Consider the following 14,131-nt stretch of genomic DNA (forward strand, 5'->3'; position numbering starts at 1 on the left):
GGGGCATTGAGAACCAAGGCTTTTGCCATCTGCATAGCCACACCCCCTCATCTGCATAGCCCAGCCCTCTTGCCCTCCAGCTGTTTTGGACTCAACTCCCATCAGCCCCAGCCAGCACCTACTGAGGTTTGCAATTCAATGAACTAAAAAAGCACTGAGCCAGCTGGTCTCTCTTTTCCCCCTCCTGTCATCCGGAAGGGCTGTATGGGAGGCTGCTCTTTAGGCAGCCTGTCCTGAGCCAGCAGAAACCCTGCTCTGCCTTGTCTGTCCTGGCTCCTCAAGCAGTCCCTTCCCTGTTCTCTTCCAAACAAGTCTGCTTGGAGAGTGGGCATTCCAATGGGCTTAGGAATGGAAATTTAAGAGCATGACGCTCTCTCTCTTGAAGGGGGGGGGGGGGGAGAGAGGCTGAAGTTGGTTCATTTCATCACGTTGGTGGATGCCAAGGAAAGATGTTTGAGTCACCCGGACGCTCATTTGCTCACTTTCTCTGTCCGGAGTCCCCTTGCTCCGTCCGGCATTTTTGTTTTGGAAGCAACAGAGGGCAGGCTGTTTCTCCCCCACCCTATGGGTTGATGAGAGAAGAAGAGAACCCCCCCTCCTTCCAGAGACAGCTCTCTCGCCTCTCTCACTCTTGCTCTCTTTCTCTCCTCTGAACTGTGTGCCTTTGCTGTTCTCGCCCGCCCTGTTCCGTGTGATGCTGTGTCTGGGCACTTGCGGCCTCAAGAGAGGAATTTAAAACTCGGGATCTGTGATAACGGCAGGGGAACCAGGAGGCAAATGCCCCTTTTGAATGGCACTTTTCTGCCACCCACTGTGTTCGTCTTGAGTCACGTTCTTGGAGTTGCTGGGATCTTGTATTGGACGAAGAGCAGGAGGCAGGAAGGTACTGTTATTTGAGGACCAAAATGTTCTCTCTCTCTCTCTCTTTCTGTGTATATGTGTTTGTTCTTCCACCTGACCTTGTTCAAAGCAGCAGTCCTCTTTTTCTGCTTGATGGCAAGAGGTCAGGAACAGCCCAGAAGCACTGCTGGGTTGGTGATGTCATGGAATATGCAGAAGACTCTGCTGGACACACATAAGAGAAGCTTCCAGAGGGTTAGACTTACGAGACTCTTTGTTGCACATAAGAAAGTTTCAGTACTTCCTTTAACTGTCAAAGAGCTCTGGGAATTGTAGTTCTTTGAGGAAACTAAATGAGTTGTCAGTTGACTCAGGTGATGCCCATGACTTAGCCCCTCTGCATGTCACCAGTGTTCATTGGTAGAAGAGCATTCTGATTTATGCCACAATGATAGTTTCCTAAGTGACAGCACTATGTGGCTATGTCTCTGGGGCCTTGTGTACATTTCTGCCTCATTTCTATGAATGGGGATTTTCAGTCTTACACTTCCTTAACATTCTGGTTTCCACACAATATCCCAGAGCACCATGCAAACCTAAAACTCAGCACTTGAAAAACTCTTTTTAGCACAAAGGATTAGAGAGCAAAGAAGAACAGGTGCCGCTGGGGAAGAATCAGCATGGCTTCTGCAAAGGAAGATATTGTAGAGCTGGAAATTCAACTTCATGTGCAGAGGCAGTGAAAAAGGCAAATTCCATGCTAGGGATAATTCAGAAAGGGACTGAAATTGAGACAGTGATATAGGAAGGAATGCTTATACAGTCATACCTCGAGTTGTGTTTGCCTCACGTTGCGTTTTTTCTGGTTATGAACATGGCAAACCCGGAAGTGTTTACTTCCAGGTTCACTGCTTCGCACATGCACAGGAGCGGCACTCTACTTACAGACTTTTCGGGGTGCGGACAGCACCCCGGAATGGATCGCATCTGTATACCACTGTATACCCATTAAAGTCTATTCTGTTCCAGCTTTGAACTGGGATGGGACTAAAGCCACCCTGCTCTGCTTCAGTGCAAATTCTTGATGGTCTGATCCATTTGCTCTCTTTGTGCTCTGGCTTCACCTGCTGTTTGGGGAAGCAACCTTGAGCCTCTTTGTGGGAAGTCCCTTGATGAGTGCCGGACTCAGAAGTCAGCGGATGGCCCAAGGAAGAGGACTGAAAGCACAGGAGTCCAGTGAAGCTGGGGGATCCTGACTGGGGAGCGTCTCCAGGGAGGTAGAAATGGGAAGCAAGTTGAGAAGCAGCCCCCAGCACAAGGAACTTCATGCACATGTCTGGGTAGACCATAGGTAGCCAGCATAGTGCCCTCCAGATGCTGGACTTCAGCTCCCATAAAGCCTAGCCAAGGACAGTGGGAGTTCTGAGTCCAACAACACTTTGATGGCAACATGTTGGCTACCTCTAAAGCAGACTAGCTCAGGCAAAAGGGTTGCACTTGAAATGTTCCCAAAAGAGTAATCAGTGACTAGGTAGAGGATCGTGGCTGGGCCAGACAGACAGGCAGGCAGGTTGCAAGAGAGGAAGCCTGATCATGAGAAAGTGATTGCTGAGTGTCTTTGCTTGAGAGATCACAGTTATAATCTCTGATGGAAACAGTTTTTCCAGAGAGACATGGTGACTTGTGAATGGCCCAAGATCATCAGCAAAGTGGGGGGTGGCCTTTGCAACACTGTGGAAATCCTTGTTAATGTTTTTTTGGGGGGTGTATTGAATCATGGTTGGGTAAAGAAACCCTCTTCTAGAAGACAACTGAAGTTGAAGGTGATCCTAATTTACAATAGTGGTTGGTAATTACAGAACCTAGTGATGTATGGAAGTAAGAGCTGGACCATAAAGAAGGCTGATCGCCAAAGAATTGATGCTTTTGAATTATGGTGCTGGAGGAGACTCTTGAGAGTCCCATGGACTGCAAGAAGATCAAACCTCTCCATTCTTAAGGAAATCAGCCCTGAGTGCTCACTGGAAGGACAGATCCTGAAGCTGAGGCTCCAGTACTTTGGCCACCTCATGAGAAGAGAAGACTCCCTGGAAAAGACCCTCATGTTGGGAAAGATGGAGGGCACAAGGAGAAGGGGACGACAGAGAACGAGATGGTTGGATAGTGTTTTCGAGGTTACCAGCATGAGATTGACCAAACTGCGGGAGGCAGTGGAAGACAGGAGTGCCTGGCGTGCTCTGGTCCATGGGGTCACGAAGAGTCGGGCACGACTAAACGACAAAACAACAACAAATTACAGAACCAGCTGATGAGCATTGCTCTGGTTTAACTAAGCTCAGAATAGCAGGATGTGATTTTGTGTGTGTGTGTTAGGGATGGACAGACAGACACAGCTCAGCAAGAGGGCAACTGCTTTGCATACAAAAGGCTTCAGGTTCAATTCCTCTTAGCATTGCCAGTTATAGGGCTGGGAAAGATTCCTGCCTGAAACCCCGGAGAGCTGCTGGCAGTCAGGTAAATTGGCACAAGGCAGCTTTCTGCATCCCTATGTGCTGTCAGTCTTTTTCTTTCATCAAGTGCATGTTTCTGGTTAGTCCCTTGCTATAGAACCCCTTGAGAACCTGGAACCCAGTTACCTATCCTGTGTATCGGATCGGAACCTGACTGTTTCATAAGGCAGCCTTTGTGGTGTCCAGCTGCAGATCTTGTAATTGCTGGAGGCTTTGCAGCAGCCTTTCTCAAGCTGGTGTCCTCCAGACATTTTAGACTACAATTCCCATCAGCCCGCCACATCACCATGTAGCCATGATGGCTGGGGCAGGTGGAGTTGCAGTCCAAAACACCCAGTGGGCACAAGGTTGTAGAAGGCTGCTGTAAAGAATCTTCCAAAGGGCACAGCTGGGTCCGTGCTTTGCTCTGTTTGAGAAGTGCCTTTGGTTTGTTATTTTTTCCCATTGCCGTCTTTTTGTGCTGAGCTCCTCCGGCTGCCCTGAGCCTCCCTCCCTGCTCCCCCTTCCGCCTGTTAGGCCAGCCCAGGTCACTGACAATAGCAGCTTTGCTGTGGCCTCTGTTCTTGGCCTTGGTCAGGAATGCCAGACGGTTGGTTGGTTATCTTCTGGATGGGCAAGGGGGGAATGTGGGCAAGGGTGGGATAGCGGGTAGCCAGCCAGTGAGGCAGCAGCGGGGGCTGCTGAGAGTTGAGCAGTCGGGTGGTAACAGGTTGCTTATCAGAAGGACTCTCTGGGAAAAGATTAAGCCGTTGAAGATAAGCTGGCAAGACCTTGATGTTGTTGGTGAGAAGGAGCAAGGGACTTATTCTTAGCTCAGTGGATCGGATAGTGTCTCTCTCTCTTTGTGTGTGTGTATGTTGGGGGTGGGAGCGCTAATCTCATTAGATACCAAGATCTACCCAGGAGGAGTAAGGCTGGGTGACAGGCTCTTAAGGGAGGAGAAAAAGCATCGGACAGAGTGGAGTTATTTCCTGGGTGGCAGTGAAGGAAGCCAGAAGCTGATGTTTTCTGCTGGGCCTGGTCGCTGCCAGGGTGCTTAAGTGATGCTGGAGCATTGTGCTTAACTTGATGGAAGTGGGGAGCACTCAACTTGGGTCAAAGAGACTGAAGTGGAGTTATATTTAGAAGAAGAGGAAAAGGAAGATGACTGATAAGCTAGCCCCCGTTATCTCTGCCGTGGACGCTCCAAACCATTGCCCTCCTCAAATGGCGTAGTCTTCTGCTGAGCTAGTGCTTTTGCAGAGCTGAGCTCTGGAAGTTTTGGGGGCTGTCTTCAGCTCGAGGATGTTTTATTTGTGAAGATGCTGCAGGCCCCCAATGAATGGAGAGAAAGAAGAACAGCCTATTGTTCTGCCTTAGTGTTTCAGTCCGTCTGGTGACTCTGGGAGTTCACATTAGAACCAGGAGGCAAACAGCCTGGAGCTGCATTGCTGAGTTCTCTTGAGAGGTGCTGGCTGGACCTTCTGACTCCCACATGCTGCTTGCTGCATGGAGGTGGCAACTTGGGTGTGATGGGGTTTTGGCTGGAAGTTGGGATTTTTATAGAGAGAAAACTGAAGAACTGGAAAATTCCTCTTCTGTTCCAAGTCCCTGAGTAGTCGTGAGTTGTCCTTTCCCAGTGTGTCTTGGATTTGTACCTCTTGCTCAACCTGAAGAAGAGAATCTTTTTCTCAGTCTCTCTTTTTCTCTCTTGAGGAGTGGTGGACCTGCTGAATGCTTTTTGCATCTATTTTGACCTGATCACCTCCTTTCTTGAGTGCAAAGGTGATGGTGGGAATAGGAAGTTTCCACCAAGGACATTGTAGTGACTGAATGAAGTGTAACCCATTCTGGGGTGCGGCAGGATATTGACCAACCTCCTTGCCGCTGCCGAATCTTCATGCACAGCTGAGGCCTGTGCCTGCCTGCCCCTTTGAGGTCTGCTGATGATGTGGCTATTTTGAAATATTTGTGCTGGACACCGGATTATTTTTGTTTTGCTTGTGTCTCAGAGGGTTTTTGCTGTCTCTCCCCAACTATGGAAGACGTTGGCACCTTCTTGCAAAGTGAACTCCTTTCTCTTTGAAGCCTCTGAGGCTCCCTTCTTTGTGGGACTGTTTGCAGAGATGTTCTGAAGGGAGGCTCATGCGCGCGCGCGCTTTCTTTTGCTGCTGATCACGAAGGAGGAAGCTGTGGGAGGAGCTGTGGTGAGGAAGCCGGCAGCCAGGGCATGGGGCTAGGAGACCACGTTGAGGATAACAGACTCCGGGGGAAACCAGGAGTTGGAAGAGCTCTCTTGCAAACCAAGGACTTGATGCCAATGGCGCTGGGCTCTGAGGGGTCCATGTGGCACATCTTCAGAGGGGAGAGGGAGCTGAACGCCCACCTCGTGTGCAAGATGTGCTGCTTTGGTTAGTACGGCCTCCTCGTTTGTTACATCTTCCTTGATGATGGGGGTGGGGAGTGGAGTGCGTGGCAGCCTCATCCTAAGCATGGCTACTCAGAGGTTACTCATGGTTACTTCACTTGCTTCCTATAAAGTGTCCTGAGGAGTAAAGCCTGATCCTTCTGTCACTCTCATCTGACTCATGCATGGGACATGCCATCACCTAATATCTTTCTGTTTTCCCTTTCTTTTTTTAATTCCAGCCTTGTAGGAAGAGAATTTGGGGCATCAAAGGAAGGTTTCTGGGGGAAAGGAAAGGGGGAGCAGAAAGGGCTGTGCTAAGAGCAGAGGCAGCTGCTTTGAGCAAGAGATTTTGGCCACTGATAGAGGAGGGGTGGGGGTACAGAACTGATTCATAGCTGGGGCACAATTCACCAGAAAGGGGAATCCTGTGCAATGGGTGGAAATGGTGTGACTCTAGTTCACTTAATCTCAGTGTGACTTGCACAGGAAAACTTAAAACAGAGGGTTGGGCCTTGACTTCTAATGGGCTTTGCTGCTGCTTTGTAACAAGGGACTATCTTTTCCACACATTTTTGTAACCATAATTTTGTTGGAGAAACGCATTGCAAAATTCAGAGAAATGCAAATTTTGAAGGTTAGCCATGTTTCAGTTCACTTGTTTTGGGAAGTACAAGTTTGGGAGCTTTGCATTAAAATGTGAACTGAACCAAATTTCTCCCCAAGTCATGTAGTAGACACAGTTGTTGTCCTCCCTCCCTCCCTCCTCAGTCTTTTCTGCTGACTGGTGAGAATATACTTTCTCCCTCTTCTGAAGCCATAACTAGACATTGGTTAGTTGATAGAAATGCAACACTAAGTTATGATGTGATAAGGGAAATTTAATGTAGCATGGAGATGGTTTTCTTCTGTAAAGGTACATATTTTCTGTTCTTTGGTGGTTTTTTAGGAATGTTCTTTTTGGGAACCACTACCTGCAAGGATGGGGAGACTGTGGCCCTCTAGAGGCAGGCTGGACTCCAGCTCCCATTAGCATGGTTAATGGTCCAGGGATGATGGGAATTGTAGTTCAGCAAAATCTGGAGGGCTGCAGTGTTCACCATCCCTGATGTACATATTGTTTATGTTAAGTGATAATAAAGTAAACATATATTGGGGATACATATACAAAATCATTTTTTATTTTTTAAAAATTGATTATATGAGTACTTAAGTGAAATAGTGAAGAGCATATGTTCCTTTATTTCCCCAACCTGTTGCCCTCCAGATGATTCAGAGCACAGTTCTCAGCAGCCTCTGCCAGCATGTATCATGGACTGGCTGGATGCAGAGGGAATGGTGGGAAGCACCAGCTTCTGAAGCTCTGAACCTGGGGATTGGTGGTGGGACAATGAGTAGTCAGAGGGAGAAGAATGGGCAGAGGAGGTGTTGGAAGTTGAAGAGGTGACTGGGTTTCGTGAGCAGGAAGAGGCTGTGGCACAGAGCAGTCCAGAATCAAAGACAGAAGTGGAGGCTTGAGAGGAAGGGGGCCAAAAGGCAGAGAGGAGTCAGGGGGTCTCCCTTTCCTGCTGCAACCAGCTCCCCTCTTCCCAGTCTCCCAGAACCAGAAGCGGTATGAAGATGGAGGAGCAAAGATAGGCATGGCGACGGAGTCTCAGATTGCTTGGGAATGAACTGATGGGTAGGAAGGAGACTTAGGCAAGATCTACCGGGATGCTGTGCTCACTAGGCCTGGCCTCCTGAGCTGACCTCGTTTCCTTGAATAAAAAATTAACTTCACTGATGCTGAATGGTTTATTCCTAACCTGCCACTGACACCTGCTCCCGACAGCTCAGCCTTGCTGGCTGGTGCTGATGGGAGTTGTAGTCCCCACCATCTGGCGAGCACTTGCTTGCAGGCGAGCTGCTTTCAAAGGCCATCACTGACCAGAGTGCAGAAGGCATTAATAAGCCAAGACAGAAGCGTTGTGGGGCAGGATTCTGGGTGTTGTTCTGCAGGTAACCTTAAGAAAATTGAAATGTTTCTGAATTCCCAAGAAAATGTCAGTGCAAGTAACTCGTTCACAGCTGATTATTCAAATATGCTGATTTTCCCCCAAATGAGAATATAGTATCAATGGGTAGAGATTTCAGGGTATTCTCCCAGTAACCTGCTGGAGGTGCGTCTTCTGGGCTGGTGTCCTATCTGCAGCCACCCAATAGCACTGCAGCTGAGTGGACAGAGAGGCATTTGGGAGCCATCAGGTCCCGATAAGATTTGGGGAGGTCTTTAACCTTACCAGGGACACGGGTGGTGCTGTGGTCTAAACCACTGAGCCTTGGGCTTGCCGATCAAAAGGTTGGTGGTTCGAATCCCCACGACAGGATGAGCTCCGGTTGCTCAGTCCCAGCTCCTGCCAACCTAGCAGTTCAAAAGCACACAAAAAAGTGCAAGTAGATAAATAGGTACTGCTCCGGCAGGAAGGTAAACGGCGTTTCCATGCGCTGCTCTGGTGTCGGTGTTCCATTGAGCCAGAAGCGGCTTAGTCATGCTAGCCACATAACTCGGAAAAACTGTCTGTGGAGCGGACAAAGGCCAGCTCCCTTGGCCTGTAAAGTGAGATGAGCTCTGCAAACCCAGAATCGTTCATGACTGGACTTAACTGTCAGGGGTCCCCTTTACCTTTAACCTTACCAGTGCAGCCCCCTGAAAATGAAATGAGTCTTGCAGTTATGATGGGAGGAACTGATTTTCTTGAAATAGCAAATATATTTTGAAAAGCGTTTTGTAGAGCATGGGTGGCTCACCTTTGTTTGACCTGAGAGCAGCTCTCAAGGTTGGCTGACCCTCATGGTGCTCTTTGTTGAAGTGGCTGTGGCTACACAACATGCGAATGTCAGTAATAAATAGCCCATCCCTGGAGAGTGATTAGAATGGGGTTGCCCCGGGGGTAGGGGTAGGGGCTTCTTGCTCCTTGTTTGCTTTTTTAATCTGCAGATGTTTAAAAATCTATACAAGGCCCTTTGAGGAAAAGACCCATTGATGTTTTGGCTAGGCCCCCACAGAAGGAGAGTCCTTGAGCATGACAGCCTGTGCGCATGAATCACAATAAATTGTGCTTGCTCCTGGATCTTGATTGCAGAGAGGCCAAAGGTCAGGGCTGGGTGAATTTGTGCTGGAGATGATAGGACTCAAAAAATAAAAAATTGAGGGGTGGGGGGGGGAGTGTGTGATGGGTTTGTTCCCCAGAATATGCAGAGTTGTGATGATTCGCACAGGGCACCAATGCCCATGGATCTTTATAGATCAGCTTAAGCAGAGAACAATAGTAGGTTCCTTCTCTAAGTATAAATTAGGCTTCTCCAACCTGGTACCCTCCAGATGTTTTGGATTACAACTCCCATCAGCCCCAATATAATTTAGCAGTGCTGGCTACAACTGATGGGAGTTGTAGTCCAAAACATCTGGAATGCACCTGGTTTCATAAGGCTGATGGAGTCTCCTTCCTTGGAGGTTTTTAAGCAGAAGTTGGATGGCCATCTGTCACAGATGCTTTCCTACTCTACAATTCTATCATTCTGTGAACTTGGGCAATGCAAGAGAGGAGAAGGGGAGGCAGGAAAGGGAATTGTTAGAGAGTAACAAGGAGTGTGTCACTTCCAGTAACCAGGCCAAGATGTGTGGTGTGTTGGATTTTTTGGGCTCTCATTTTAATTCTAAATTAGTCTGGAGTCTCATAATCAATGTTTGTGAGTAGCCTCACAAAAAAAGCACTGCTCATTATTGACAGCATTGCAGACCTTTTAATATGTAGCCTTTGTCCCCTTTCAGGGTCTGTTTGGAGTGTTGATGAGGGAAGTACTTATATAGCAAGAATTTGCTAGTGAAGATGGAGTTGGTAAACCTTGGATTCGGTGTGCAGCTTGGCTTCCTTGCTGAAGTTGCCTGGAGCTGTTTGCTCTGCAAGGGTCCTCTGGTGGTGTCCCCCACCCTACTGCACAATGTGCTCTGGGTTGATCTGGGCTGTGGGGATGGCCCTATGTTTCACACTGAAGTTGGATTGAAAACTTGGACTCAAACGGCTTTGATTATCTCCCAAACATTGGGAAGGAGGGAGTTGGCTGGGGGAGGGAGTTGCTTGTAGCACAGAACTGGTGGGCATCTGCTCCAAGGTGGGAAGGGTGCTGAGAGCGGAACCCTCACCGCCCATATGAGATGTATCTATAGTCCGGGGTGCTTGGATTTTAAAAAAAGCTTCAGGTGTCCTTGGGTTGAGCTTGAGGGCCTAAAATAAATGTTAAATCCCTAAAATCCAATGAACCAAAATACAGTGAAAGAATAAGCCGCTAATTGCCTGCATTGTTTTAGGCTCTAGAAGGGTAGCTTCTTACAACCGATAAATGCACTTGGTTTATGTCGTTTATAAAACCTCTGCGCTCAGGAAAGGCAGCAAAAGGTACAGGCTGAGACCCTCCTTCGAGAAAGCAACCTGTGTCTGTGTGTGCATGGTTTGGCCTCTCCCTAAGTGCCCTTGAAGGCAAGCATCAGCTCCGAGAAAAGCTTGTGATGCTGCTGCTTGTCACCTGCAACACGAAATGCTCTTTGTTTTTCCAGGTGACTGATTTGCTAACTTAGGCCTCTCTCTCTCTCTTTCTGCTCTTTTTAACAGATGAACGGGATCGGGTCCAGAAAAAGACTTTCACCAAATGGGTGAATAAGCACCTGATGAAGGTAAGCACGGTGCTGTTTCTGATTCTATCTTATCACTACCAGCAGCCAGCATGGTGGGGCAGAACCACCCTCCCAACACAGGTGTTGCTGCAGTTTACCTGGGCAAGGCACCATGGCAGTGAGGTTGGTGCTGCACAGGTGCACTGGCAGAGCCAGCCGCATGCTCCTGCTGTTGCGTCTGCACAGCCCCAAATTCCCCACTACCCTCTCTTGCCCTGGCTGCCTCCAGGTAAGCTGCAGTGATGCTGATGTCAGGAGGCTCCCCACTCTGCTGGCTGCTACTGCTTAGAACCCAGCAGGAGCTTGTTAGATTATCCTCTCCTCCTTTATTTATTGTTTGCACCATGACATATGGGACGCGGGTGGTGCTGTGGGTAAAAGCCTCAGCGCCTAGGGCTTGCCGATCGAAAGGTCGGCGGTTCGAATCCCCGCGGCGGGGTGCGCTCCCGCTGCTCAGTCCCAGCGCCTGCCAACCTAGCAGTTCGAAAGCACCCCCGGGTGCAAGTAGATAAATAGGGACCGCTTACCAGCAGGAAGGTAAACGGCGTTCCGTGTGCTGCGCTGGCTCACCAGATGCAGCTTTGTCACGCTGGCCATGTGACCCGGAAGTGTCTTCGGACAGCGCTGGCCCCCGGCCTCTTGAATGAGATGGGCGCACAACCCCAGAGTCTGTCAAGACTGGCCCGTACGGGCAGGGGTACCTTTACCTTTACTTACCATGGCATATGCTCAGTTTTGAAAGGCTCTGGGGCTTCTGTTATGCATATATCCCTATTCTCGGTACTGAGAATAGTAGTGTGCATTCTTTTCTTTTTTTTGAAAATGTAAGGTAAAGGGACCCCTGACCATTAGGTCCAGTTGTGGCCGACTCTGGGGTTGCAGCGCTCATCTCGCTTTATTGGCCGAGGGAGCCGGCGTACAGCTTACGGGTCATGTGGCCAGCATGACTAAGCCGCTTCTGGCAAACCAGAGCAGCCAACAGAAACACCATTTACCTTCCCGCTGGAGCGGTACCTATTTATCTACTTGCACTTTGACGTGCTTTCGAACTGCTAGGTTGGCAGGAGCAGGGACCAAGCAACGGGAGCTCACCCCATCACGGGGATTCGAACCGCCGACCTTCTGATCGGCAAGTCCTAGGCTCTGTGGTTTAACCCACAGTGCCACCCACATCCCCATTTGAAAATGTAGCATGCTCTTAATTCTTATGGCAGCAGAAACAGGCTTTGAAGTTTGAAATGTCTAGCACAGAGCTTAGTGGTGGTGGATGATCTTTTAACTTTTCTGTAGTTAGCGCAAAATGGGCTGTAGTCATGTCAAAATGGAATATTGCCATGAATCCTGCTCCTCCTCATCTTGCTCTTGAGTTTTTCTTATCACTACCCAAGAAACCCAATGGGCAGCAGGAGGTGCCCACTGCTTTGTCTTGCTGCGTTGCCTGGGGCATTCCTCAGGCAGAGCATCTGAACAGGTGTCTTCTTCCATTTCGGTCCTACAGGTGCGCAAGCACATCAATGACCTCTACGAGGACCTGCGAGATGGCCACAACCTCATCTCTCTGCTGGAGGTCCTCTCTGGTGTCAAACTGGTGAGTTTCCAGGACCCCCTCGACCCCTTTAGCCACCCCTTCTTTTAGCAATCAAAGCAAAATTATCCTGCTCATCAAACTCCTAACCAGGGGAATATAGGCTTTCTGTTTCACAAGACATGGAGACACAGGTGTATTTTATTACACTGGTGCTACCTTGTGCCACCCTGTAATGCTGGTCTAGGCTGGAGACTACCAGGAACTGAATCTGGTACCTTCTGCAGACCTACCATATTCTCCCCCACTGAGCTGTGGTCTAAATGTTTGGTCCCGAAGCTGTTTCTGATTCACAGGCTCTTCTGCTTTCAAAAGCAGGGACCCTTCTTACCTCTAGGTCTCACTTAAGGTTCAGCAGAGGTGGGTTGGTTCCCTTCCCAGCCAGCACCCTCACTCTGCTTCAGTTGAGTGTTTGCAGTGGAAATATCTATATTATTATTATTATTATTATTATTATTATTATTATTATTATTATTATTATTACTATTATTTGAGGAGGAAGGGGAAAGGACCCTGTTGTTGGTGTTTCCCCCTGCTTCTCCCTGTGCATTTTGTGTGTGCTGCATTTTACTTTTCTTTTGGGGGGGGGTGTATGTGTGTGTGTGCCATTTTCTTCTACTCGGTGTCATTGTCTGTCCGCAATGGTTGTTAGCAAAAGGAATCCTCAGTGCAGAAGACCCTTCGGCTGGTGAAAGTGCCATCCTGGTGTCGCACGAGCAGCGAAGAGTGCGAAGAGGAGGAGGATGAGGAGGATGGTGACGCAGTAGGTCAAAGTCCTCCTTGGAGCAGCGTTAACAACAACTGGCACCGGGGCACGCTCAGATAATCCAGGCGTACCTGAGGTTTTGGGCAGGGATCACCTGGGCTGTCTTTTAAGAAACAGAGAATGATTCTTAACACTGATGGACTCTAAAGGCACGTGAGACGTTGCTCAAGCTATAAGCAGGCATGGGCCTGGTCATTGCCTGGGTGGGTGACCATCTGGGACCTAGGTGCATGCTCCCTTGGGAAGGGCCATAGCTCAGTGGCAGGAGATCCCAGGATCAATGTCTGGTGGTATCTCCAGCAAGGGCTGGGACAGAGCCCTGCCTGAAACCCTGGAGAACTGCTGCCAGTCAATGTAGACAATACAGAGCTTGATGGACCGATGGGTCTGACTCAGTATAAGGCAGCTTCCTATGTTCCTGTGAGTGAAGAAAGGCAGGAAATAAATTCAATTTTTATAAAGTATTTAATATCAGAAATTACTATGCCATTGCCCCTTTTGCTCAATTAAAAAAAAATCCTAAAGGTTTGATTGACTTTAAAACACTCTAAAGAATTCATTGGGGTAACACTGGATGTCCAAAAAACACCATATGCATTCTCTCAGTTGGTGTTTACTTGGACATAGTTGAACTCTGTAACTTGCTCCCACAGGAGATGGTGATGGCCACCAAGTAAGATGGCTTGAGAAGGGGACTGGGCAAATTCATGGAGGCTAAGAGTGTCCATGACTACTAGTCAGCATGGCTGTGCTCTTCCTCCACAGTTGCAGGCAGTAATGCTTCTGAATGCAGGGACTGGAAACCACAATGGGGAGCTAGATGGGTCATTGGCCTGATCCGGCAGGCTCATGAGAAGAGTGTGCAACCATGTTGCTTCCCGTCTTTTCTCCCCTGACACCAGCCAGGTGCCTTTAGCTGTTCTTGACTACAACTCCCAGGAGCCACAGCCAGTATGGCTCTGCTAGTTGGGGCTCATGAGAGTTGTAGTTGAAAGCAACTGGAGGACGGTAGTTTGGTAAAGGCTGCCTTACACAAACAGCCACAAGTATAGTAGTGGTACCTCAGTTTAAGAACAGTCCTGTTTACGAACTATTCAGTTTATGAACTCCGCAAAACTGGAAGTAGTGTCCCAGTTTGTGAACTTTACCTTGGTCTAAGAACAGAAGCCGAACAGTGGAAGGGCACCGGCGGCAGGAGGGCTCATTAGGGAAAGCGCTCCTCGGTTTAAGAACCGTTTCGGTTTAAGAACGGACTTCCGGGACGGATTAAGTTCGTAAACTGAGGTACCACTGTATCCTAGCTCAGTTTTGCTGCCCAGTGAAATTAAAGCAA

The 14,131-nt window shown here is 48.7% G+C and overlaps 1 protein-coding gene across 16 annotated transcripts in view; it reads left to right on the forward strand.

Moving 5' to 3' along the window:
- MACF1 (microtubule actin crosslinking factor 1) overlaps window positions 1-14,131 on the forward strand; it is a 297,050-nt gene that overhangs the window by 86,908 nt on the left and 196,011 nt on the right. For 9 of the 16 annotated variants that reach the window (XM_077931874.1, XM_077931886.1, XM_077931881.1 and 6 more), the window contains exons 3-4: window positions 10,386-10,447; window positions 11,946-12,035. In XM_077931874.1, coding sequence (XP_077788000.1) covers window positions 10,386-10,447; window positions 11,946-12,035 — 152 coding nt within the window. Of the gene's footprint in view, window positions 1-604; window positions 884-5,573; window positions 5,741-10,385; window positions 10,448-11,945; window positions 12,036-12,684; window positions 12,796-14,131 lie in introns of those variants that run through there. The other 7 variants (XM_077931870.1, XM_077931885.1, XM_077931876.1 and 4 more) reach the window with 4 other exon arrangements.

The sequence above is a fragment of the Podarcis muralis genome, chromosome 7, assembly GCF_964188315.1.
Source record: "Podarcis muralis chromosome 7, rPodMur119.hap1.1, whole genome shotgun sequence".
In the NCBI taxonomy this organism is placed as follows: Eukaryota; Metazoa; Chordata; class Lepidosauria; order Squamata; family Lacertidae; genus Podarcis; species Podarcis muralis.